Source organism: Natrix helvetica, assembly GCF_964273705.1.
Source record: "Natrix helvetica genome assembly, chromosome: 6".
NCBI lineage: Eukaryota > Metazoa > Chordata > Lepidosauria > Squamata > Natricidae > Natrix > Natrix helvetica.
In genome coordinates, this window is record NC_138553.1 from 79,119,135 (window position 1) to 79,145,816 (window position 26,682).

Consider the following 26,682-nt stretch of genomic DNA (forward strand, 5'->3'; position numbering starts at 1 on the left):
TTTAATTGTTTCCATCCATTTGTCCACCTCCTCTTTGTATACGTCTTTGTATACGTCTTTGTATACGTCTATATTATATGTATGTTTGTCCATACTTGTATTTTTATGTTTTTATTGTACGCTGCCCCGAGTCCTTCGGGAGAGGGTGCGGCTAAGAAATAAATATTATTATTATTATTATTACACGGAGAGCTTATGCACTGGAGACAAATTCCTTGTGTGTCTAATCAGACTTGGCCAATAACCCGCTGATGAGCAAAGTCAACGTGGAAGCCAGATTCACTTAACGACCGTGTTACTCGCTTAACAATGGCAGGGATTCACTTAACCGACGTGGCAAGGAAAGTCGTAAAATGAGAAAAAAACTCAATGAACAACAACAACAAAAATCTCACAGCAACCTAAACTTGGGGCTCAATTCTGATCGTACGTTGAGGACTACCTGTGTTAGGAATGGAGTTTACTCATGATCGAAGTGGGATCGGAATTAAGGTAAATAAAAACGAAATAAATAAACAAATAAGGGGGGGGGAAAGCATAAAGAAGTGTAAAAACAAACCAAAGAACTTCGTTTTATGAGTTTAAAAGTGAACTGTACCTTTGGGTCCTGTAGACAATGGTAATCACAGCAAAAGTGATTGATGTGAGCAAGCCGTAGTCCAGGCCCAGAAAAACGGAGGCGAGAAACGCTACAATCCAAATTGCCTGAAAAAGAATCAAAGAAAAGAATCATCCAATCAGCCACAAAAGTAGTCCTTAACTTACGACGACAACTGAACCCAAACTTTCAGTTGCTAAGTCAGCCATTTGTGAAGTGAGTTCTGCCCCTTTCTTGCCACCGTTGTTAAGCGAACCATCGCCCTTGTTAAATTAGTCACGCGGATGTTAAGTGAATATGGATTTCCCCTTGTCAGAAAGTTGCAAAAGGGCCCGGAAGATGGTTGACATATAAATTGAAAAAGGAGAAAGAGAAGAAACTGGTAAATAAACTACAAGACGAAAGAGGAACAGCATCAAAATGAGTCTATAAAGAAAACAATTCAGGAGTTCCATGGGAAATTATATGAGCAAAGTTCCCCTCGCACATATGTGCTAGCCGTTCCCAACTCTAGGGGGCGGTGCTCATCTCCATTTCAAAGCCGAAGAGCCAGCACTGTCTGACGACATCTCCGTGGTCATGTGGCTGTCATGACTAAACGCCAAAGGCGCACAGAACGCTGTTCCCTTCCCACCAACAGTGGTCCCTATTTTTCTACTTGCATTTTTTACATGATTTCGAACTGCTAGGTTGGCAGAAGCTGAGAGAAGTAACGGGAGCTCACTCCATTACACGGCACTAGGGATTCAAACCACCGAGCTGCCGACCTTTCTGATCGACAAGCTCAGCATCTTAGCCACTGAGCCGCTGCGTCCCTTTTAAGCAATACTTAGAGAAGGCTAAATTACCAAAAATGTCTGAAGGTATGAGAGCAATGCTAAATGAAAGAATTATGGATAACAGGGGCAATAAATACGACAAAAGTATAATAAAACACCAGGACCAGATGGATTACCTGCAGAAGCGTATAAATATTTTCGGGATATATTGAATATATCAATGCTTGAGGTCTATAAGGAAGTACACTGCGACCGTCATCAATATGAATCAGTTGCCATCCCCCTGGTCTGAATTTTGACCACGTGGGAGGCTGCAGCAGTCAGGTGTGAAATGATGGTCCTAAGTCACTTTTATCCAGTGCCGTTGTAACTGCGAACGGTCACTGTTGTAAGCCGAGGACTTATCTGCAGAGGTGACAAGCTGAAGAAAGGAAGCTGAGGGGCACGGAATCACTCACCAGTTCAATTTTGCTGGTTCTCCAGAAATGGACGATATCTCCAAATTGTTTGAACATGCCTTTCAGATTGACCATCACAATGGCTGCCAGCACAGTCTAGAAAAATAATTCGAGAATAGTATGGCTTTCTTTTTCTGGATTCGTTTCAATTTCCTTCCAAGCAGGGGTGAAATCCTCCCGGTTCAGATGAACCGGTAGGGATGATTCTCCTCGGTTCTGTGAACCGGTAGTAAAAAAAAAAAAAAAAAAAGCCGCTGACAATTGCGCGGATCACAGCTGCGCCCCGCGCTTGTCAGAAGCTCCCCCCCCTCTGCTTTTAAAAACATTTTTTCCCTGCTTATTCACACGAACCGGCAGGAAAAAAATGCTTTAAAAAGTGAAAAAATGTTGGCCACACCCACCCAGTCACATGACACCTCCCCACCAAGCCACGCCCACAGAACCAGTGGGGGGGGGGAGGATTAGATTTCACCACTGCTTCCACGCATCTATCCTTATGCATCCATTTTTTAAAAAAGAACATAATTTCGGATAAGCAATGCATGCCTTTTTAAAAAGAACATCGCAAACCTAATAACGGTAAGCATTCCTGTAAACAGAAATAACTTCCGGGCACATGTTTCTCAGAAACTAATGAGATCGTTTTTAATGACAATTACCAGCAATATCTTTTTGGCTGTCTTTAGCTGGCAGCTTTCCTGGTTTTTGTCTTTTTTTCAAAGTTAGCCTGAAACTGTCTGTTCCTGCTTGCTAACAAACTAGCTTAAATCGGTCAATTGCGAATGCTTTCTAGGATCGGATGAGAGCAGCACAATACAATATATTCATTGTAATTAAGGACACAGGGGGTCCCCATTTGGGCAACCAGTTTTGTTCTCCAAGTCTCTCCTTAAGTCAAATTTGTATAGGAGCTGTGACAGTATCATCTATCTATCTATCATCTATCTATCTATCTATCTATCTATCTATCTATCTATCTATCTATCATCTATCTATCTATCTATCTATCTATCTATCTATCATCTATCTATCTATCATCTATCTATCATCTATCTATCTATCTATCTATCTATCTATCTATCTATCATCTATCTATCTATCTATCTATCTATCTATCATCTATCTATCTATCATCTATCTATCATCTATCATCTATCTATCTATCTATCTATCTATCTATCTATCATCTATCATCTATCTATCTATCATCTATCTATCTATCTATCTATCTATCTATCTATCTATCTATCTATCTATCTATCTATCATCTATCTATCCATCTATCATCTATCTATCTATCATCTATCTATCTATCTATCTATCTATCTATCTATCTATCTATCTATCTATCATCTATCTATCTATCTATCTATCTATCTATCATCTATCTATCTATCATCTATCTATCATCTATCTATCTATCTATCTATCTATCTATCTATCTATCTATCTATCTATCTATCTATCTATCTATCATCTATCTATCATCTATCTATCTATCTATCTATCTATCTATCTATCATCTATCTATCTATCTATCTATCTATCATCTATCTATCTATCTATCTATCTATCTATCTATCTATCTATCTATCATCTATCTATCTATCATCATGTATATAAAAGCGTGTGTGTGTGTTTGTTTTTCAGCATAATTCTGGAACGCTTCGAGCAATTTCAACCAAACTTTGTACGCAGATGACTTACTCGCTGGAAAAAAAAATACTGTGGGGGTAAGACATCCCTAATACCACTTTGGGGTGTGTGTGTGTGTGTGTCCATGTGTGTATGTTCCAGCATAACTCTGGAATGCCTGGGCCACTGAAATGAAAAGGACTGAATTCTATTTATGGTGTCAAATCACAGTACTTTTGAGAGTGATAGTGTGCATTTTGGATTCAAGTTCTGTTGTGCCTTAAAATGACTTCTACTGTACAGCACAGTGGAATTGCCATGGTAACGGCTTCTCAGTACTCCACAAGGGGGCTCCCTCTAATACAGGACAGAGACAACAACAGCAATAGCACTTAAGACTTATATACCACTTCACAGTGCTTTATAGCCCTCTCTAAGTGGTTTACAGAGCCAGCCTGTTGCCCCCAACAATGTGGGTCCTCATTTTACCGATCTCGGAAGGATGGAAGGCTGAGTCAAGCTTGAGCCGGTCATGATCAAACTCCCGGCAGTGGGCAGTCAGCCTGCAATACTGCATTCTAACCACTGTGCCATCAGGAAAGAGAATGAGAAAGAGAAGAAGAGAGGAAGGAAGGAAGGGTAATAGCACTTATATACCACTTCACAGGGCTTTGCAGTCCCCTCTAAGTGGTTTTACAGAGCTGGCCTATTTCCCCCAACAATCTGGGTCCTTATTTTACTAATCTTGGAAAGATGGAAAGCTGATCAGGATTGAACTTCTGGCAGTGGGCAGAGTCAGACTGCGATATGGCATTCTAACCACTGAGCCACCAGAAGGGAAGGAAGGAATGAATAGCAATAGCACAGAGTTGACGGATCGAACTGCTGGCAGTCAGCAGAATTAGCCTGCATTCTAACCACTGCGCCACTACGGTTCTTTACGGACAGATAAAGATTATGGTCAACAAGACTTTTAATTCTGCTGATTTAGATATCCAGAAAATACTCACCTGTGGCAAAGGTGCAAAGAGATAACCGATGGCAATAACCACTAAGAAAACCATGATTGAGGACAGGGTTCCTGCAATCTGAAAAAAAAAACCAGATAAACATTTTAGTACGAAAAAGATCTAGGATGGTTCAGTTTGTCAGATGAATTTCTACTGATAAATCTGATAATTTTCAGTATTAAACCCCTGTACGGGTAGCCCTCAATTTATGACCACAATTGAGCCCAAAATCTCCATTGCTACACGAGACGGTTGTTGAATTTCCCCTCATTCTATGATCTTTCTGGCCACCGTTGTTAAGTAAATCACTTCAGCTGTCACGTTAGCAACATGGTTATTAAGTGAATTTGGCTTCCCCCACTGACTTTGTATGTCAGAAGGTCTCAAAAGGGGGAATCACATGACCCTGGGACACAGCAACGGTCATAAATCTGCCCCATACATTCCTCCGGCCGATTCGCTCACACAGAGAGGGACTCCTCCGGGTGCCGTCCACTAGGCTGTGCCAGCGGGCGACGCCTAGGGGAAGGGCCTTCTCTGTGATGGGCCCGACCCTCTGGAATGACCTCCCCCCCGACATTAGAATGACTACGGATCTCCGCTCCTTCTGTCAGAAACTTAAAACCCACCTATTCCAGCTCAGCTCATTCCAGCTCATTCCGGCTTGGCCTAATTCCACCTATCCCACCTCAGTTCTATTTCTAAATTTTTAAGATTGGTTTTAAGGTCTGTTTTTTAATTTTTATAAATTGTACAGGGGTTGTTTAATTTCATTTTTACCTATGTGTATGATTGTTTGTATGTTTTAAATTTATTCCTGTACACCGCCCCGAGTCCCTCCGGGGAGAGGGGGTGGTCTAGAAATTTAATAAATTATTATTATTATTATAAATATGAGTCAGTCGTCAAGCATCCAAATATAAATCTATATTTAGTGGACAACTCATTTGGAGACCTCTCCTTAAACAAAGGGAAAGATGTCATATGAAAGTCAATATTTTTCACACCTGTGTCTTCCCTCCTGTACCTTCCTGAACAAGGCTCCGAGACATTGAGCAGGTGATCGCAAACGTCTGGAAAAAGGACCCTGTGAAATTGCAGATGCCTAAGGCGATGAGTTCCTGGGATAACATAAAAAGGAAGAGAAAAGAACACAAATATTGTAAAAGAAAATCACATAGCACTCGCGACGAAGGTTAATTTCCGAATGGAATGAAATAGAATGCAGAATGGAATGGAAACAGAAGAGGACAGGATGGAAAATACAGACTGGAATGGAATAGAGAATAGAATAGAAAATACCAACTGGAATGGAATAGAGAATAGAATAGAATGGAATGGAATAAAATGCAGAATGGAATGGAAACAGAACAGGACAGGACAGAATGGAAAATACAGATTGGAATGGAATAGAGAATAGATGGAATGGAATAGAATAGAATGCAGAATGGAATGGAAACAGGACAGGACAGAACGTAAAATACAGACTGGAATGGAATAGAGAATAGAAAAGAGGAGAGGAGACTAGAACAGAACGGAAAATACAAAATGTAATGGAATGTAGAGTAGAACAGAAGAGGAATACTTTATTTGGCCAAGTGTGGCCACATCTAACTGGAAAAAACCCCCACATTTAGTGGTATCATATGGGGTGGGTCAAAAGGCAAGATGGCGGTCACAACCTTTTGGGGCAGGATTTCAACCATGTGGCCTTGACCACTATCTTCTCTCTCTTTTTTTGTCACCTCCAGTGGATCACTCTATACGCACTTGCTTATCCTCAGTAGTGGCAACCCAAAATGGTGATGATAAAAGATGATGAAAGGTAAAAGATAACATGAAAGATTAAAGTGAGGTAAGGTGAGAGGACGAGAGGAAAGGAGAGAAGGATAAGATAACATAAGATGTTTAGGAACACGGCTGTTACGCGACTCCAGCTTCCCCATTAGCTTTGCTTATCAGAAGGTCACAAAAGGGCGGGGGGGGGGTCAGGCCTGCAGCCATCTTTTCTTTCGGATCTTTGGCCTGCCACACTTTCTATTATTCTGCTATGCATTTTCTATTGTGGGAAAATGGGAGGGGGGATTGTACAGAGCTAGACGTCATGTAGCCATAACAATATTCTTTCTACGAAGCCAAGGTCATCCTTTGTCTTCGCACCTCTGCACCTGACTGGAACTGGATGGGTGGAACTGCCAGCATAGCAGTGGGAGATTGGACCATGGGATGGACTTGTGGGCGTGGGGGCAAGATCTTGAACTTTCAAGTGGGTGGGGGAAAACGGATTTTCCCAGATGTGCCAACCTTTCTCTCTTAATAAATTGCAATACTTTTGCCTTGGACTCCGATTTACTTTTGGATGCCATTGGGATCCCTGACAAGGGGATCCTGTGATCCCACACCGCAACAGTCGTATGTGTGAAATTAGGGTCCTAAGTCATTTTTTTCCTCACTGCCACTGTAATTTCCAAAGACCAATGACTGTTAAGTTGTCACGGGGAGCCCATTTTATCGGCCGTGGAGTTTTATCCAGGTCGCGAGGAGCAAAGGCTAGGTTACAATGGTGTCACCTGATTCCCATCCACCGCGTAGCCGTGCTTCAGGGCGAAGATTTTGGCCATCGAGATGGTCATGGAAAACCCAACAAGAGCGATAGCGATGGCATCGACAAACACATTCGGGATGAGGCTGACATCAGGAATTTGTGGAGGGATTAACCTGTAAGAAGCAATCAGGGAGGGAAAAATATATATAACAAATTTGGAGGCTCTAAGACAGGGGTGTCAAACTCAAGGCCCGGGGACCAGATCCAGCCCACAATGTGCTTATATCTGGCCCGTGAGGCCACCCTGGAAACAGCGAAGGACTTGGGAGAGCCCTCCCAAGCTCCATTTTGGCTGGCAAGAGGGTTGCAGGAGGCCACTGTAGCCAAAAATAGAGCCAGGATGCCCATTTTCTAAGTGTTCTGACCGCGGCTTGCCAAGAGCATGAAGCAAACTCCTGGAACTGACAAAAAGCCCTTTTATTACTTTACTGTGAATTCTGCTCATTCCCATCCAGCAAAGTCTTTCAAGGGAGGATTTACAGTCACAGACCTTATCTGGCTTGGAGAGCTGCCAGCCTGATAATCTGCAAAATTTGGCAAGGAGTTTCGGAGAGTCACGAACCAATTAAGCGAACTAATTGTCTCCTGCAAACTCCATTCCCATTTCGCTCCTCTTTTATTTCCTCTGGGAGGGCCCTTCATCATCCACCTGTGGCCTTACTCCCAAGTCGACCCCTGTTCTTTAGCTGTTCCCTTCGTCTGGCAACTCTGCGCATGCGCACACTGGGAACAGGCTCCAGCTGTTCGTCTGCCTCACTGATGTCTGACTCTGAAGGCAGCTGATGACTGGCATACGACTCTGGCCCCCTCTCTGCCTCCGACACAGAGCCTTCATCCGAGCCTTCCCCAGACTCCAGGACTGGCCCAGGTTCCTCCCCAACCTCCTCACTATCCGAATCTGCTACACTACAACAGAGTGCTCAGAGTTCTTAATCTTCTCTTAAATAGCAGAGAATAATTATACTTCCAGAAAGCACATCAATTTTAACAGCATCTGTACAAGTATAGTCTGAAACGTAACACCACAAACAGTGTATATTGTCTGGACTGTTTGCTATTTGTTGCAAGGAGGCAAAGGCAGATTTTTTCCCCTTGTTTTCCTCCCCCCAAAGCTAGGTGCGTCTTATACTTCGGAGCATCTTATGCTCCGAAAAAATACGGTAACCACTGCAGTGACTCGCTTAACAACTGTGGCAAGGAAGTTTGTAAGATGGAGCAAAACTCACTTAACAGCTGTCTTGCTTAGCAATTGGAAGTTTGACCCCCCCTCCTCCCCCCACTTCCACCATATATCTTAAGCTTACCCACTAGGAATGTTCCCAACAATATCGACTTTGTAAGTCTCGGACAGATTCATTCCAGCTGAAACTCCAGTTCCGATGACCACCTTAAAACACACACAAAACAAAACATTTGGAGTTCAAAGGGAAGAATTCCAGAAGAAAAAACTGACCGGCTTAGAATAGAATAAGTTTATTGTCCCTTTAAATGTACACTAATTGGCATATATTAAAATGAAATTTCGTGGAACTCGGGAAACAGATTCTGTGGGGGTAAGATACCCCTAACACCCTCTCGGGGGTGGTAGTGGTGTTCTGTTAAGATACAGCCTGTTGTGCCTTCAAATGGCTTCTACTGTACTGCCGTAAAATGGCTTCTACTGTACAGCACAGTGAAGTTGCCATGGTAATGGATTCACAGTACTCCACAAGGGGGCTCCCTCTGATAAGGGGGAATATTCAACATTAGAAATTATGTTTGGTTCGGACATTTGTGAATGTTAACACAGGACTGGGATAAACAAATACCTGGGTAACGCTGGGTTAACAGCTAGCCCTAGAATAAATAAAAGAGAAGGAATCCTGTTTTTATCTTTTAACTTCCAACCAAGGTGAGGAGCAAACTAGAACCAAGGAGAACTTTCCTAACGGTGAGAGCCCAGAAGCTGTGGGTGCTCCAACACTGGAGGTTTTTAAGAAGAGATTGGGCAACCGTTTGTCTGAAGTGGCACAGAGGCTCCTGCTTGTGCAGGGGGTTGGACTAGAAGACCTCCGAGGTCCCTTCCAACTCTGTTATTCTGCGTTCTGAGAGTTCTGCGTTCAGCTATGGCTGAAGAAGGCCTACCACAATGATTTCCAGTGGAATTGGAACCAACATCTTCTTCTTACAACGGTCGTTGATTTCCTTGCCGCTCAGGAGAAGGACGATGCAGATCAGCCCAACCACTAAAGTGGCCGTGTTGGTTTGGGTGATGTTGGAAAACACCGCAATCAAACTCTGAAAGACGGACAAGAGAGAAAGTTAGACAGTTAGGTCAGGGGTGGCTAACTTTTGGGCCCTCGCCTGCTGAAATCGTGCGCGCGCACGACAGCCCGTATCTGCGTGCCCACACCCATAATGCAATGCGCCATCCCTCTGCGCATGCATTTTTACAACCCTTCCCGCGCTCCTCCCACCCCCGCAGGCTGACAGACAGCGGTAAATGGATGGATGGATGGATACGGATGGAATGGATGGATAGTGATAAGTGAATGGATAGATGGATATGGATGGATGGCTAGATAGACAGTGATAAATGGATGGATGGATGGAATGGATTGATAGATGGATATGGATGGATGGATAGGTAGACAGTGATAAATGGATGGATGGATATGGATGGAATGGATGGATAGACTGATAAATGGATGGATGGATGTATATGGATGGGTGGAATGGATGCATATGGCTCGATAGATGGATATGAATGGATGGAATGGATGGATAGACAGTGATAAATGGATGGATGGATGTATATGGATGGATGGATGGATATGGATGGAATGGATCGATAGATGGATATGGATGGATGGAGGGATATGGATGGAATGGATGGATAGACAGTGATAAATGGATGGATGAATGGATGGATGTGGATGGAATGGATGGATAGATGGATAGACAGTGATAAATGAATGGATGGATGGATGTATATGGATGGATAGATGGATAGATAGTGATAAATGGATGGATGGATGGATAGACAGACAGTGATAAATGGATAGATAGGTAGATAGATAAATGGAGAGATAGATAGATATGGATGGATAGATAAGATAGATACAGGCAGGCAGGCAATGTTAAATGGATAGACAGACAGACATATTCAGACAGATAAGACAGGAGAGAAAAGACAGATAGATATTGACAGGTGGATAGATGCACAGACAGAGAGAGAGATACTTACATAAAGAACAGAGAGAGGGCCACTGAATCGTTTGATTTTGATCCCAAGCAGGTACTTCAGCTGAGAAGTGAAGACGTGCACAGCCGCCGCAGTTGTGAACCCGCGCACCAGGGGCTCCGTGAGGTAAATGGCTACAAACCCAAAACGAAGCAGTCCTAAACACAACTGATAGGGAGAGAACCCACATTCTAGCAACAGTTACCGTCATCGCTTTTGGTTTTTGAAGTTCCTAGAAGCGTACGTCCCCCCCCCCCCCGGCCTCCAATTTCCTTGGAAGAAAATAAGCAGAATGTTTCAGTCACAAAAGTACAAGAAAATATTTGATTAGTGAGAATCACAGCCAAGAGTGACCACTACTGCATAAACATGTATATATATATATATATGTTCTTCTCTATGATTTTTTCCACGTTGTCTATTGTACAATGTAGGCAAATCTGTCCAATTCAAACGGAAAATTAAGTTATTTTTTTGACATAAAATGCCAGGTTAACTAAAGTTGCCATAACAAAAGCAATGTACAATATCTACCACATAATTGGGCCACACTTTTCTCACCTACCATTTTTTTGGTGTCGTTTAATGACCCTGTAATCCCTTGGAGTCAGGGCAACTGAATGGAGCTGTGTATTTACTGGCCAGTTGCCCTTCCTGTTGCCAATGCGGAGTTATATATTCAGCAGATATATTCTCATCGTGCCCAGAGAGAGAAATATATATCTCTCTCTACCGAGGATTGAACTCAAAGCCTCATGATTGGGGGGCGAGAACTTCACCTCTAGGCCACTGCACCCACTCATACCATCACAAAACACTGATGGACTTGACGGAAGAGAATATTTGAAGCTCAGGGGTTGAATTGTGGGTTCATTGGTGCTCTGCTTGCTTGGTCATTTTCTTGCAGACGTTTCATTACCAAACCAAGTTACAGCATCAGTGAAACGTCTGCTGGAAAACTGAGCTCAGAGAACACCAAGGTACCCCACATTTGATGGAATATATTCAGCCCAATCTTGAATTGCAAAAAAAAAAAAAAAAGACCAGGAAAATCAGATTTTTGACTTAGACGAAGGCAATACCGTATTTTTCGGAGTATAAGACGTTCCAAAGTATAAGGCATGCCTAGCTTTTGGGGAGAAAAAAAAATCTGCTTCTGCCTCTGCCTTGCAGCAAAAAGCTTGTTTCAGTTTCAAACAGCCTGATTAGCAGAAGAAGAAAAAAATCTGCCTCTGCCTCCCAGCAATTTGCCTCCTTGCAGCAAACAACATGCTTCAGTTTCAGCACAAGCAACTGATTGTTGGTTGGATCAGCCTCCTGGACAATCAGCTGTTTCAATCTGCAGGGATTGCCACAGCCTATTGCCGCCTCCTCAGGCCGCATTTTCGGCCTCTGCGCACCCCATTTTACGCCCTTTCCGGGCGGTGGGGATCAAAATGGGCCAAAAATGGGGCGCACGGAGGCCAAAAATGGGATATGGAAGCCAAAAATGGGGCGCACGGAGGCAGCAATAGGCAATGGCAATCCTGAAACAGCTGATGGTCGGGAGGCTGATCCAACCGACAATCAACTGCTTGTGCTGAAGCTGAAGTAGACTGTATGCTGTAAGGAGGCAAATTGCTGGGAGGCAGAGGCCAAAGGATTGGGCCAGTGGGTAGATGGGGCTACATTCGGTGTATAAGACGCACCCATATTTTCACCCTCTTTTGGGGGGGGGGGGGGGTGCGCGTCTTATATTCTGAAAAATACGGTAGCTAAAATCTGCTTCTGAATCTTGCACCCTCTTACTTGTATGATACCAGACAGCAAGGTGACCGCCACGGCTACTTTCACCCGCATAGCATCTCTGGCGTCGGTCCCGTTGGTCGAGTTGCTGCCCGTCAGCTCAAACAATTCATCGGGGACTTCTCTCACTGCCACTCCGCCAATCATCAGGCTGATCACAGCAAAGGTTCCTGCGAGAGAGGGGGGGGGGGTTGGAGAAGTCGGGGTTACAGGTAATCGTCGACTTAACAAACCACAATTGAGCCCAACATTTCCATTGCTAAGCAAGATGTTTGTTAAGTGAGTTTTTTCCCATTTTACGACCTTCCTTCCGACAGTTAAGTAAATCCTCCAGTTGTTAAATTAGTAATAGTGCTGTTAAATGAATCTGGCTTTTCCCATTGTCTTTGATAGTCAGAAGGTCGTAAAAGAGGATCATGTGACACCCTCCCCCCCCCGGGACATTGCGACCGTCATAAATATGAGCCAGTTGCCAAGCGTCTGAATTTTGATTTGCAGGACCATACAACGATCCTAATTGTGAAAAAATGGTCATAAGTCCCTTTTTTCAGTGCTGCTGTAACTGGTCACTAAATGAACTGTCGTAAGTCGAGGATTACCTGAATTGCCAACAACCTCAACACATGTGAAAGAAAGTGCTTGAATTTTTTTTATTTTTTTTTACAAAATAATGTATGGTTGGTACTTAATAACCTGAAAAATTGTCCAAGAAGTTTAAAAGTCTTGCAAATGTATGCTGGAGATGGATGGCTAGTCCTCAACTTACAACGCTTCATTTAGTGACTGCTCAAAGTTACACCACCACTGAAAAAAGGGACTTATGACGCTTGGCAACTGACCCACATTTACGACGGTCGCAGTGTCTTGAGGTCACGTGATCGCCTTTTGCGACCTTAACAACCATATTACTAATTGAACACCTGCAGTGATTCGCTTAACAACTGTGGGAAGAAAGGACGTAAAAAACAGAGCAAAATAGCTTAAAATTAAAATTCATTTCATAGCTGTCTTGCTTTGTGACAGAAATGTTAGGCTCAATTGTGGTAATCATTCGAGGACTGCCTGTACAGGTAACTTTGACTTGTGTGACAAAGGTAGAAGGTAAAGGTTCCCCTCGCACATTATGTGCTAGTCGTTCCCGACTCTAGGGGGGCGGTGCTCATCTGTTTCAAAGCCGAAGAGCCAGCGCCGTCCGAAGACGTCTCCGTGGTCATGTGGCCGGCATGACTCAACACCAAAGGCTCACAGAACGCTGTTCCCTTCCCACCAGAGGTGGTCCCTATTTTTCTACCTGCATTTTTACATGCTTTTGAACTGCTAGGTTGGCAGAAGCTGGGACAAGTACCGGGAGCTCACTCCATTTCGTGGCGCTAGAGATTCGAACCGCTGAACTGCTGACCTTTCTGATCGACAATCTCAGCATCTTAGCCACTGAGCTACCGTGTCCCACTTGTAACAAAGGTAGTCCACATTAATAAGATGGAAAGGATTTTACCCAAGTATATTTTCAAGAACAAAAGTCATCTAAACCAATAGTTCTCAACCATGTCAACTTGAAGAGGTATGGACTTCAACTCCCAGAATGCCCCAGCCAGCCTTCCACATCTTTCCCCCCTTACTGGCTGAGGCATTCTGGGAGTTGAAGTCCACACATCTTCAAGTAAGGTTCGGAAACTCTGATCTAAACTACAAGAACCATCGAATCCATTAAGAGAGATACCTATTGATATATGTCTGGAAGTTCCAAAAAATGTATACAGAAAGACGGGATAAAACGAAGAATACAGGCCAAAGACTGGAGGAACCGCAGCCAACGATGCATATGCTAAGCCTGAGGGAAACATTAAAAGAAAAAAAGAGAGATGCACATAAGATTCCCTACCAAACATTAGAATAACCGGTTGATAAAGAATAGTTAAGATAATTTATCCGTGGTTCCCCCACCCCAAAAAATCAATTCTTGGTCAGCAATTGGTTTGTATTTTTCTGAGTTTGTTGCAGAAAAATCAAATCTAGAAAGCACACACAGAAAACTGATTCAGCTGGATTCGTTAACTTCTTTATACACATCGTAACAGATGAATAAATGTGCAATATCAATAAGTAGATTCTTTCAACATGGTAGAAGTTACAAGCAGAACACAAGCAGGAGAGAAGTTAGTTTCATTTCTAGAGTTTAGAGTAGACAGACTAGTTTCAGATTCTCAGCACAGACCCAGATCTGCTTAAGCTCCCTTCGGCTGACTTAGTCGCTATGCCTATTCATTGGCTGACCTTGTTACCATGTCTCTCCCGGTCATGAATATTCTAACAGTTTGAAAGGCTATTCAAACTGCAAAACAAAGAGAAGGATTCCTTATTAAATTATCAGTACAGGTAGTCCTCGACTTGCAACTATTCGTTTAGTGACCGTTCGAACGGCACCGAAGAAAGGCACTTATGACTGTTTTCCACACATACGACCGCTGCGGCATGATCAAAATTCAGACGCTTGGCAGCCGACTCAGATTTATAACGGCCATGCGATCCCCTTTTGTGGCCTCCCAGCAAGCCAACGAGGAAGCCAAATTAGCTTAACAGCCACGTTAACTAACTTAACAACTGCATTGATTCTGTTGTGGTCCAACGGCGGCCTGCGGAGCTGGCAGCTGGGTTGGACAGTGAGGAGTTGGGGAGGAAGATGGGCCAGTCCTGGAGTCTGGGGAAGGCTCGGACGACGGCTCTGCGTCGGAGGCAGAGAGGGGGCCAGGGGCATCTGGGAGTTATGAGCTGCCTCCGGAGCCGGACATCAGCAAGGCAGAGGAACAGGGGGAGCCTGTTCCCAGTGCGTGCATGCGCAGAGCTGCCAGAAGGCAAGAACAGTCAAGATAAAAAAGGGCAACTCGAGAGTAAGGCTTGGAGATGAAAATGAGGCACAGGGGGGGCACACCGCACGCTCCTCCCCGTACATGCGCAGACAACACCCCGCCCTCTGCGCTTGCACCCGTGTCTCCCGCATGCGCAGACCTAAAAATCAGCTGGCCAGCAATGCATCTGAGCTGGCTCTGCATGCCACCTCTAGCACACATGCCACAGGTTCGCCATCATGGATTTAGGGTGTGGAACAGTAGTGGTATTCAGCCGTTTCTGACTGGTTTGGCTGATCCGGTAGTAGCGACCTACGGATGGGGCCGCCCATCTGCCAGGCACTATGCCGTACTATTTAGCCACATATTCTAAGCCGGGGACATGCGTGCAAGCCGTGTACCCAAGCAAAGCACATGTGCAGAAGGCATGCGTTCCTGCTCACATTTTTTGGTGCACGGCGAACCGGTAGTAAAAATACTCTGATGTGGAAGTTTTTGTTTTGGAAAGTTAAAACTCTACTAACCTTGAGGGAGCTGCATAACTCCCGTACTGATTCCTGAGATCACGTCTCCCATCAAGTATTCTTTCACGGGATACTGAGGAAGCCATGTTAAAATCGGGAAAAAGCTATAAAGGACCGATTTGGCTTTCTTGGAAGAGCAGCTGAAATAACAACAAAAACAACATGTTGTCAGTCAAAAGAAACGAAGACGTCGCAGACCAACATAAAAATCGATTATAAGAAATGCATTTGCTCATAAGACAGATACAGGTAGTCCTTGAATTACGACCACGCTCGAGCCCAACGTTTATGTCGCTAAGCGAGAAATCTGTGAAGGGAGTTTTACGGCTTTTCTTGCCATGCTTCTTTAAGTGGATCCTTGCAGTTGTTAAATGAGTCACACGGTTGTTAAGTAAATCTGGTCCTCCGCGTTGACTTGGCTTGTCAGATGGTCGCCACAGGAGATCACGTGACCCCCCCCCCGTGGACGCTGTGACCGTCATAAATGTGAGTCAAGTTGTCAAGCATCCAAATGTAAACCACTTGACCGTGGGGGAATGCTGCAGTGGTCATAAGTGTGGATAAAGTCCTAAGTCACTTTTTTTCAGTGCCGTTGTAACTTTGAACAGTCACTAAGTGAACTGTTGTAAGTCAAGGACTACTTGTATAATGTTTTGAGTAAGCTAGTCATGGGATTTATGAACGAAAACAGGCACATTAATTGAGGTGTGAACCCAATGAAGTAACGGCTGTATTTACGCCTGCTTGTCTGTACGGAAGCAAAACAACAATTTCTGGATTACAGTGAAAACATATTAGTAGAGGTAGTCCTTGATTTACGACCACAATTGAGCCCAAACTTCCATTGCTGAGAAAAGCAGTTGTTAAATTGAGCTGTGAGCCGCGTTACGACCTTCCCTGCCACAAGTTAAAGCAAATCCCTGCAGGTATTGGTGGACCATATGGTTGTTAAGTGAATCTGCCTTCCTCATTGACTTGGGGAAAGTCGGGCACGACCCTGAGACACTGCAACTGTCATAAATATGAGTCAGTTGCCAAGGGGCTGAATTTTGATCACATGGCCATGGGAATGCAACGGTTGTAAGTGTGAAAAACGATCCTAAGGATTTTCAGAGTTGTATCTTCAAATGGTCACTAAATCATTTGTAAGTCGAGGACTACCTAAGTGGGATCCGAAAAACGGCCGGCTCATTCATTTAATGACGCCAAGGAGATTTTGTGTCTTACCGGAGAGCGTGCGCTATCTTTTGAGGAAGACGCTGTGTTGCTTTGTCCTTCGTATGCAGCTGCTCGTGCAGAGTCCCTTGGTTGTAAATTTGCCTCTCCACATGGTACATGCGTGATGATGCCGGCCGCGTTTCATATTCTCCAGCATGTTCCATAGTACATATTCGATAAATGGGGAGACAGGCGGAGGCGTTCCTTCAGGCTGCTACCAAAGGACGTTTTTATAAAAAGATTGGCACGAAGTGTTTCTTTCTATTGGAGGAAAACCACCCCAAAAAAGCTTCCCGATCAGGTTCTTTGCCACTTTTCTCTCGAGGAAAAGTACTGAAAGAAAGAAAGAAGAGCAGGAACGAGTAAATTAACAAATCATCCTTCCTCCAAACACTTTTACAGATATAGTTTAGACAAAAATACAAGTAGGCCTTGACTTACAATGGTTAGTTTAGTGACCGTTGGAAGTTACAACAACACTGAAAAAAGTGACAGGATCGTTTTTCACGTAGCCATGTGCTCAAAGTTCAGACAGTTGGCCACTGATTCATGTTTATGACGGCTGCAATGTCCCATGATCTCCTTTTGCGACCAGAGGGGAAGCCAGATTCACGAGCGTGTTACTAAGTGAACAACTGAAGGGATTCCTTGAACAGCTGTGGACAGAAAGAGGGCGCAAAAATCCACTTAGCAACTGCCTCACTTAGCAACAGAGGTTTTGAGCTCCATTGTGATCATAAGTGGAGGACTCCTTGCTGAGCTGGTGTGAATTTCACGTCATGAACGATACAAAGAAGTTGCTCAGGGAATCGCAGGAACACACAAAGAATGACAGCACAAACAGAGCTAAAGGGACTTTCTTGACGCTTTCCTTATCCGTCAGATAAAGGCTCTTAATCCTATCCAATCACAGTAAGCTTTTAAAGGATTTACTGCTTCTATTGACCAGCAAACGGGAGACAAATATACTCTACACACACACACACAAAAAGGAATATCACAGTCTGTGTGTCCTGCTCAGGTTCAGCACTACCATTTCAAACAGAGAACACAAAAAGATTGAATAGAACAGAATAACAGAGTTGGAAGGGACCTTGGAGGTCTTCTAGTCCAACCCCCCTGCTCAGGCATGAAGCCCTACACCACTTCAGACAAATGGTTATCCAACATCTTCTTAAAAACTTCCACTGTTGGAGCATTCACAACTTCTGGAGGGAAGTCGTTCCACTGATGAATTGTTCTAACCGTCAGGAAATTTCTCCTCAGTTCTAAGTTGCTTTTCTCCTCATGCAATTTCAACCAAACTTGGTACACAGATGACTTACTCTCTGGAAACAAATACTGTTGAGGTAAGATACCCCTAACACCCCTCGGGTGCGTGTTCTGTTAAGATACAGCCTGTTGTACCTTCAAATGGCTTCTACTGTACTGCCGTAAAATGGATTCTATTGTACAGCGCTGTGGAGTTGTCATGGTAACGGCTTCACAGCACTCCACTGGTAAGGGGGAAAATCCAACATTAGAAATTACGTTTGGTCGGGACATTTTCCCCCTATAAATAAATACCCGGGAAACGCCAGGTTATCAACTAGTCATGTATAAAAAATGTATTTTCATTAAACGTTTGTCCCTGGGAGTGCTAGTATGTGATGAAATGGATGTTTATTCTGGGCAAACAACAATGAAAAGGTTATCAATATCCTCTTTTTTTAAAAAATCATATGCTTCTTACGTAAGCAGCTGATTAAACATTGAATATTCTACAATCCACCCAAATGTTCCATGATTCATTTTGACAACCAGTGGATTTGGTTCTTCCTGAAACTGGCCAGCCTGTTTTCCTCTCGGAAAATGTAATTTAATTTCTCCACCAATTTTTTCCCCCTCCCCTCCCGTTAGTTTCTAGAAACACCAAAGGCCATATCAAAATGTTCCTTAGGCCGTGTAAAATGTTCCTATCAAAACTATTTTTTTTAAGGCTGATGCCTTGACCAACCCATTTCGTTTGGCAGCATAAAACAGGATAACTTTTAAATGGAAATCCTTACCACCCCAAAGTCAACGTACGTTCAAAGGTGAGATTGAGGCTGGGTTACCTAGGATTGGCCAATAACAAGAGAAGGCGAGAGAAGAACCAATATTTCTGTAGCTCAGGCCGCCAGGTTTTCTCTGGATGAAAATGGGTCATCTTTAGAGGAATTGTAGCTTGCTGCGGTTAATATGGATAGAGAGAAATTATTCTCCACTCAACCTGAAGTCATTCAGATGTGTTAGACTTCACTTCCATTAGCCCCAGCTGGATGGGCCAAGAGCTAAACTGTTTGCAAGATCAAGCAAGTTGAAGTCCAATTATACCGTATTTTTCAGCATATAAGACGCACCTTTCCCCCCCAAAAAAGAGGGTGAAAATTTGGGTGTCTTATACCGCTAACCCGCCAGCCCCCATCCTTCTGCCTCCCAGCAATTTGCCTCCTTGCAGCAAGCAGCAAACAACCCGTTTCAGTTTCAGTGCAGCCTGATTAGCACAAGCAGTTGATTGTCAGTTGGATCGGCCTCCCAACCATCAGCTGTTTCATGCTGCAGGGATTGCCATAGCCTATTGCCACCTCCGCATGCCCCATTTTTGGCCCCTGCGTGCCGTTTTCGGCCCCTGCGTGCCCGATTTTCTGTCCATTTCTATCCCTGCCACCTGGAACCGGCGGAAAATGGGGCGTGCTGAGGCTGAAAATGGGATGCGGAGGCCGAAAATGGGGCGGGTAGAGGCAGCAACAGCCTATGGCAATCCCTGCAGCCTTAAACAGCTGATGGTTGGGAGGCCAATCCAACCGGCAATCAGCTGCATGCGCTAATCAGACTGTACTGAAACTGAAACCGGCTGTTTGCTGCTTGATGCAAGGAGGCAAACGCAGATTTTCCCTCCCCCCCCCGTTTTCGTCCCCAAAAGCTAGGTGCGTCTTATTCTTTAGGGCATCTTATACTCCGAAAAATATGGTACTCAAAAGGCACCAGATTTGGGAAACGTGATCCAGCGTACACTTCTGAAATTCCACTTTACGTCAGGCGTGCGCAATATAGGTATGTCCTTCTCCTCTCAAACAGAGAAGGACCTAAGACACCCTGTTGTAACTATTTGTACTGATTTCCTAACTGTGGTGTTGGAGAAGACTTTTGAAGGCCCCTTGGGTGGCAAGGAGATCCAATCAGTCAATCCTGAAGGAAATCAACCCTGACTGTTCTTTGGAAAGACAGAAAGTGAAGCTTCAAAGATTTTTGGCCACCAAATGAGAAGAGAGGAGTGCTTGTAGAAGACCCCGAGATTGGGAAAGACGGAAGGCCAAAGGATGAGATGCAGAGGTGGGTTTCATAGACGTCTACCACCGGTTCACCCCACACACGGCTTGCGTGCATGCACACGGCTTCGAAAATGTGGCTAAATAGGACAGCATAGAACCAGGGCAAGTGGGTGGGCCCCCCTTAGATCGCTACTATCAGTTTGCCCAAACCGCTCCGAACCGGCTGAATAGCACTTCCAATGAGATGGTTAGATAAGGAAATTGACGCAATGGACATAAATATGGGCAAATTCCAGGAGGCCCTGGAGGACAGAGGGACCTGGAAATGGGGTCACAAAAAGTTGGACACAACTGAGCAATAACAAAACACCGCTCCTTTCAATAGGATTGTTCCATTTATACAGAACATCGAATCATAGGGCTGGAAGTGAACCTTGGAGGTCTTCTAATCCAACCCTCCTCTCATGGCAGGAGACCTTATATCAGCCTGGACAAATCTATTTTGGAAAACATTCAGTGATGGGAGCACCCACAACTCCTGTTAAGTAATTCCATTGATTGTTCTCACGGTCAGAAATTTTCTCCTTACTTCTAGTAATTTGCCCTTTCTTTCATCCATTCACATTTATTTCCAGGGTAGCCCCTAACTCCCTACCACAATAGAGGGGAAGAAAACCATGTTTAAGGGGTACGGTCATTAAGCGAGGCGACATTAAGTGACTGTACCCAATTTTGTCGTGACAGTTATTAAAGGAAGACAGTGTATGATTCGATGTGCAACTTTCTCTGCTGGCTTCCCATTGATTCTGATTGTCAGAAGCTGTCTGAGGTCACAAATGATGATCACTTGATTATGGAACACTAAAGCTGTTGGGAATGTGTGACAGTTAACAAACACCCATATCACACTCACGACTGTCGGGGGCGGTCGTAAGTGCAGAGATTGTTCCTAAGTTATTTTTTTCAACATTGTGGTAATTTCAAGCAGTCATTAAACAAACATTCCTAAATCAAGATCTACCTGCAATTTCCTTCTCCTGTTCTTGGTGTCCTCTCCTGAGCTATTAAGCATGTTTGGATGGGAATTCACATTTTAGTTAAGCCAGTATATGGAACACTGCTTACCATTGTGTTCTCAGATAAAACCGTCTCCACTGCTAGCCAATGAAATATGATTCAAATATTACGGCACACAGAGTACCAATTTATGGTACATCAAGTTTCCTTCACTAAGTTGATACATAAGTTTTGAAATGATGAGTTTTCAGGAAGCGCAGGCATAATTCTCTGTAAGATTTGATAGCCGTGCGGTTATTGTTCTGCAGAGGTTTTAGTTTAGCTGGAGTTGGCTCACTGTAATTCAATGCTTATGAAACCAATTCTGATTTCCTGTAAAAATATCCAGCAGGAAATTATCTACTCTAAGCACACGTTTCCATGTTTATGCCTGATGTACTCAAATACACGCCTACTTGGCCAGAACTCTTTAAAGTTGAAATAAATTTGCTTATGTATTCTGTGTTTATTTTTTTACAAATAAGGCTACAAAGTTATGTGACAGACCTTTGTCTTTCTAGTTTCCCCCACAACAACCCTGTGAGGTGGGTTGGACTGAGGCACAGGGACTGGTTTCATGAATAAAGCAAGACTAGAACTCACCGTCTCCTGGTGATTGGTCCAAAGTCACCCAGCCGTCTTTCATGGCTAAGGAGGGACTAGAACTCAGTGTATTCTGGTGATTGGTCCAAAGTCACCCAGTCATTTTTCATGGCTAAGGCAGGACTAGAACTCAGTTTCCTGGTGATTGGTCCAAAGTCACCCAGCTGTCTTTCATGACTAAGGCGGGACTAGAACTCACATTTTCCTGATGATTAGTCCAAAGTCACCCAGTCGGCTTTCATGGCTAAAGTGGGACTAGAATTCACCATCTCCTGGTGATTGGTCCAAAGTCATCCAGATTCGGTTTGGAAGCTGCCGAAAAAGCCATGGTGGTGGCAGGAGCGGGATGGGATGGCGGCGGTGCCCTGGCTCTACAGGGAGAGCTAGGCTAGGGCATCATGAGGCTGGGAGGCGCGTGAGTGAGCGCGCAACCCCCCTCTCCAGCCATGCAGAGCGCCATTCACTGGCATTTTGAAGGCGCAAGCTGTGGGAGCCGGGCGGCGGCGAACAGGCGCTCACGCGGCTTGGCGATACTGTTAGGTCAGTGAATGGTGCTGTGCCCGGCTGGAAAGGGGGTTTGCCGGGTGGCTGCTCGTGAGCGTGGTCGCTTCATGGGTGTGTGCTGCGCTGCTGTGCGACAGCACAACACAGCCATTTGCCTAAGGCTGTGCCCGGCTCTTTGGGAGCCCGCTCGGAAGAGAGCAGCTGCCCGGCAACCCCCCTCTTCAGCTGGGCACAGCGCCACTCATCAACCTAGCGGTATCCCAAAGGCGCCAAGCAACGCGATCACCTTTGCCTCCCCCCCGGTTACCGCGGCTTGGTACCTTCAGGATACCGCTAGGTTGGTGAGCGGCGCTGTACCTGGCCAGAGGTGGGGGGTTGTCCAGGGGCCTTATTTGCGGGGGAGGGCTTATATTTTTGCCCACAAGAAAAATGTAGCATGGCCTTATCAGGACGTCATATTTTCGGGGAAACACGGTGTGTGTGTGTGTGTGTGTATGTTGCATTTGTGCTGATAAATAAATAAAGGGAGACTAGTATAGATCTATTTCAAGCTATTTAGCTCTCATCAGCTAGCCATACCCTTACTGGGATTCGAACCAGGTAAGGGTATGGCTAGCTGATAAGAGCTAAATAGCTCGAAATGGATCTATACTAGTCTCCCTTTATTTATCAACACAAATACAACACAAATATAAAAAGGCAACATTAAAAATAAAAATATGGTTTTCTGCCTGAATGGTCTTCTGTAATGAGCCGAAGGACAGAAAGGGGGAGTAGTGAGCTCCCTCCCATATTTGGGTATACCAGGGGTTGTAACACAAATACATACATACATACATACATACATACATACATACATACATACATACATTCAGCTTGCATGGCTGCCCAGCTCGCCAGGCCCAATTGAAAGCAATCATTAAAAAAATAATAATCAAAATGACAAAACGAAGTGGCTACCCAGGACCTCAAGTCTACAGCAGGGATGTCCAAATTTGGCAACTTTTAAGAACTGTGGACTTCAACTCCCAGAATTCCCCAAGCCAGTCATGTTATAACGGCACTGGGAAATGGAATTTATGACCCGTTGTTGCACTTATAACTGTCACAGCACGCCCAAGGTCACGTGTTCAAAATTCAGGAACTTGGCAACCCGCATATGTTTACAACGGGAGCAGCCTCCCCGAGCTGTGTGATTGTCATTTGTGATCTTGCCACCAGGCTTCCGACAAGCAAAGCCAACGGGGAGTAGCTGGATCTGCTTAACGGCTGCACGGTTCACTTAACAACGGCATGATTTTCTTAACAGCCGCGGCTTTAAAAATGGTGGTAAAAGCAGGCACTTAAATCACTTAAACCTTGCTCAACAATGAAAATGCTGGCGTAAGATGAAGACCGTCGATGCAATAAAAGCATCTGGAGAATTTCAAACACAGAAGGAAAAACGAAAGCAAAAAACAGAAGCAACATTGCTAGAAAAAGTTGATCAGTAGAAGAAGAAAATGACTGAAAGAAAGATTTACAAACCATGGGATTTAAGAGAAGGAAAGCAATTTGGAATTCCCAGTTTGTTACTTGACCCTAGATTTTATTTACTGTATGGACAGGCAAGTTTAATTTATACCGAAATGAGCCACAGGCTTCCTAAGTGTCCCACATTTCTGCGTTTACACAATACAATCCTCCACAATGGAGGCCAAAATTTCAGTTGCTAAGTGAGACACTGGTTAAATGAGTTTTGCCCCATTGTGCAACCTTTCTCGCCACAATTGTTAAGTGAATCACTGCCCTTGTTCAATTATAAACAACCTGGTTGTTAAGTGAATCTGGCTTTCCCATTGACCGCATGTCAGAAGTTCGCAATAGGGGATCACGTGACACCCCCCCAAAGGACACTGCAACCGTCGTAAGTATGAATCGGTTGCCAAGGGTCTGACTTTTAATCGCGTGACCACGGATGCTATAACGGTTGTGTGAAAAACCGTCCCGAGTGAGTTTTTTTTCAGTGACGGAACTTCAAACGGTCACTAAATGAATTGTTGTAAGTCGAGGGACTACCCGTACGCGGAACTGTGGCATAGAAGGATGTGCAACTCACCAAAGTAAACTATGCTGGATTTACTTTAATTGCGTGTCATACAAAGCCCAGCTTAATTGTGGTCATAAACTACCACGATGATTTCTGGTGTGTGGTTCCTAATTGGAGCAACGGTTTAATTGCAACCTCTATGTGTAGTTAAATGCTTTAGTCATCCGATTCTCCTCCGCATACAATTCGTTTGTGTACATAACATAAAACATATCCTACTGATAAAGCATGATTAAGCAAATTATGCAAGAAAGGAAGAACAGAGAAGGAAAAAAAATTAAGAAGTAGCTATAAAAAGAGTTAAAGGGAAGAGCCCAAGAAGAAATCAGATGACCAGCAGAATTTATAGAAAAATCCAGCAATCGACTTAAGAAAAAAAACCAAACCATTTAAAATAAAACAGGCAAAGCCATTAAAAACCAGACCCAAATCCCGGGTTGCCAAAAAAAACCCAACCCCTTTTCAAAAACCAAGTTTGCTAAACTCTTCTAAACTAATCCATCTCACAAGGTAAGATGGCGAAATTCCCTATAGCAAAAAAAGTCATAATTTGGTTTCGTAATTCAGAATTCGCTGAAGTTGTGAAAGTGAGAAAGACCTTTGGTACAAAAAATAAGTAATAAGTTTTGTCCATCCTCTATCTTTAAGGAAAGAAGAGGAAAAACCCTTCCTGTATTAAAATAGCAAAATATCTATTTTTTTTCTCCCCCCCCCCCCAAGATGAGTTAGATTTGGGGACAAACCTTCAAGAACCCCACATCTCCACTGACTGAGCCAAATGTGAACCGAGTTAACACGTGTTTCCTTCCAACGTCTGAATCAATTTAAAGGGGCATCCCAAAATTGAAAATAAGGCTGACATCCTTCCCTTTGCAGCTGCCCTCCCACAAAGCCAGTCAATCGGTCAAGACGCACTTTCACACAAACCCTCCAAACACGCATCTCCAGCAGAGGGTTCCCAAGACCGGATTGCTATCACGTCTTGGAAAAGGTCCCTGTCGTTCCCGCAGCCCAGGACTCGGGTGGGCTAAAATGACCCTTACATTTCAAGTCCTGCGGCGGGGGATGCCAACCTCGGCCCCGGCCAAAAGGGGAAAAACCCCACGGATGCTCGTCTGAACCTGCCGGGAGGGAAAGTCTTGTGATTTTTTTCACGATTTCTTTTGCTTCCCCCCCCCCAATTTTTTCCTTTTTTTGCAATTGTTTTTTCCTTTTTTTGCAATTGTTTTTGCAATTGTTTTTATTTTTTGCAATTGTTTTCATTTTTTGCAATTGTTTTTGCAATTGTTTTCATTTTTTGCAATTGTTTTTGCAATTTCATTTTTTTTCTTTGCAATTGTTTTGGCAATGGGAGGGGGGCGTCTCGTTTCCCAGGGGAATATAGAAGCAGAGCGACCCCCGGCCCTTTGCTTGGCTAGGCAGGGATGAAGCCAGCTCGACCTTGCTTCTAAGCAAAGGCATCCATCCCACCGCCCCACAGCCGTCTCCGCATCCCAGCCGAGGGAGGTAGAGAAAGCGGCCGGCTTCCCTGCCTTGCCTTGCCCCCGCACGCTCCAAGCCCGGCCGGCCACGCGTTGCTCACCTGCGCCGCCTCCGCTCGGCCTGGAAGCGCCCGATCAGCCGCTGAAGCTCGGCTGCTCTTCTCCTCGTCCTCCTCCTCGCCCCAGATCCCCGGGGAAATTCCTGGCCCCGCCCACTCCGCTGAGAGGCCCCGCCCACCGCTCCGCCTGCCCGAGAGGGGGGGCTGGCAGGCGTGGTGGGCGGGGCCGCGCAGGCCCCGGAGCAAAGGCTGCCGGGAGTGGTAGTTCGCCCTGGGATGAGGGAAGCAACGCTTTGCATTTTTGGCCCCCCTATTTTTCTGTTTTGTGCGCTTTGAAAAAAAAATAAGGGGGGTTATTTGGAGACCTTTTTTGGGGGGCCTCTTCGAAAGGGGAGGGGGGATATTTGGTGAAAGTGTGGGGGTGCAAAGGGCTGCTCCGGATGGACACAAATGAAGCCTTGGAACAGCTGCCTGCAACGAAATTTCCCTTTAATGCAGGGGTGGGAAGGAAGGAAGGAAGGAAGGAAGGAAGGAAGGAAGGAAGGAAGGAAGAAGAAAGAAAGAAAGAAAGAAAGAAAGAAAGAAAGAAGAATAATAAATAAATAAATAAATAAATAAATAAAACACATACATACATAAGTAAATAAATACATAAATAAATACATAAATAAATAAGTACATACATACATAAGCAAATAAGTAAATAAATAAATTAAGTAAATAAATACATAAATAAATAAATAAATAAGTACATACATAAGCAAATAAGTAAATAAATAAATTAAGTAAATAAATACATAAATAAATAAGTAAATAAATACATAAATTAAGTAAATAAATAAGTAAGTAAGTAAATAAATCGGTTTTTTTAAAAAATAGCATTTTTTAAAAATTGAAAACAGTTTTTTTTAAAAAA

General features: G+C 44.1%; 1 protein-coding gene across 1 annotated transcript in view; it reads right to left on the bottom strand.

Moving 5' to 3' along the window:
* The window catches only part of SLC26A5 (solute carrier family 26 member 5), a 37,879-nt gene extending 11,930 nt beyond the window's left edge, over positions 1-25,949 (bottom strand). The window contains exons 1-13 of the mRNA XM_081956702.1: positions 25,809-25,949; positions 16,691-17,014; positions 15,464-15,603; positions 13,814-13,924; positions 12,097-12,263; positions 10,312-10,476; positions 9,210-9,362; positions 8,390-8,472; positions 7,051-7,198; positions 5,488-5,601; positions 4,481-4,558; positions 1,836-1,931; positions 599-705 (exon numbers count right to left, since the gene is read on the bottom strand). Coding sequence (XP_081812828.1) covers positions 599-705; positions 1,836-1,931; positions 4,481-4,558; positions 5,488-5,601; positions 7,051-7,198; positions 8,390-8,472; positions 9,210-9,362; positions 10,312-10,476; positions 12,097-12,263; positions 13,814-13,924; positions 15,464-15,603; positions 16,691-16,845 — 1,517 coding nt within the window. The 5' untranslated portion in view covers positions 16,846-17,014; positions 25,809-25,949. The remainder of the gene's footprint in view (positions 1-598; positions 706-1,835; positions 1,932-4,480; positions 4,559-5,487; positions 5,602-7,050; positions 7,199-8,389; positions 8,473-9,209; positions 9,363-10,311; positions 10,477-12,096; positions 12,264-13,813; positions 13,925-15,463; positions 15,604-16,690; positions 17,015-25,808) is intronic.
* Positions 25,950-26,682: the final 733 nt, after the last annotated feature.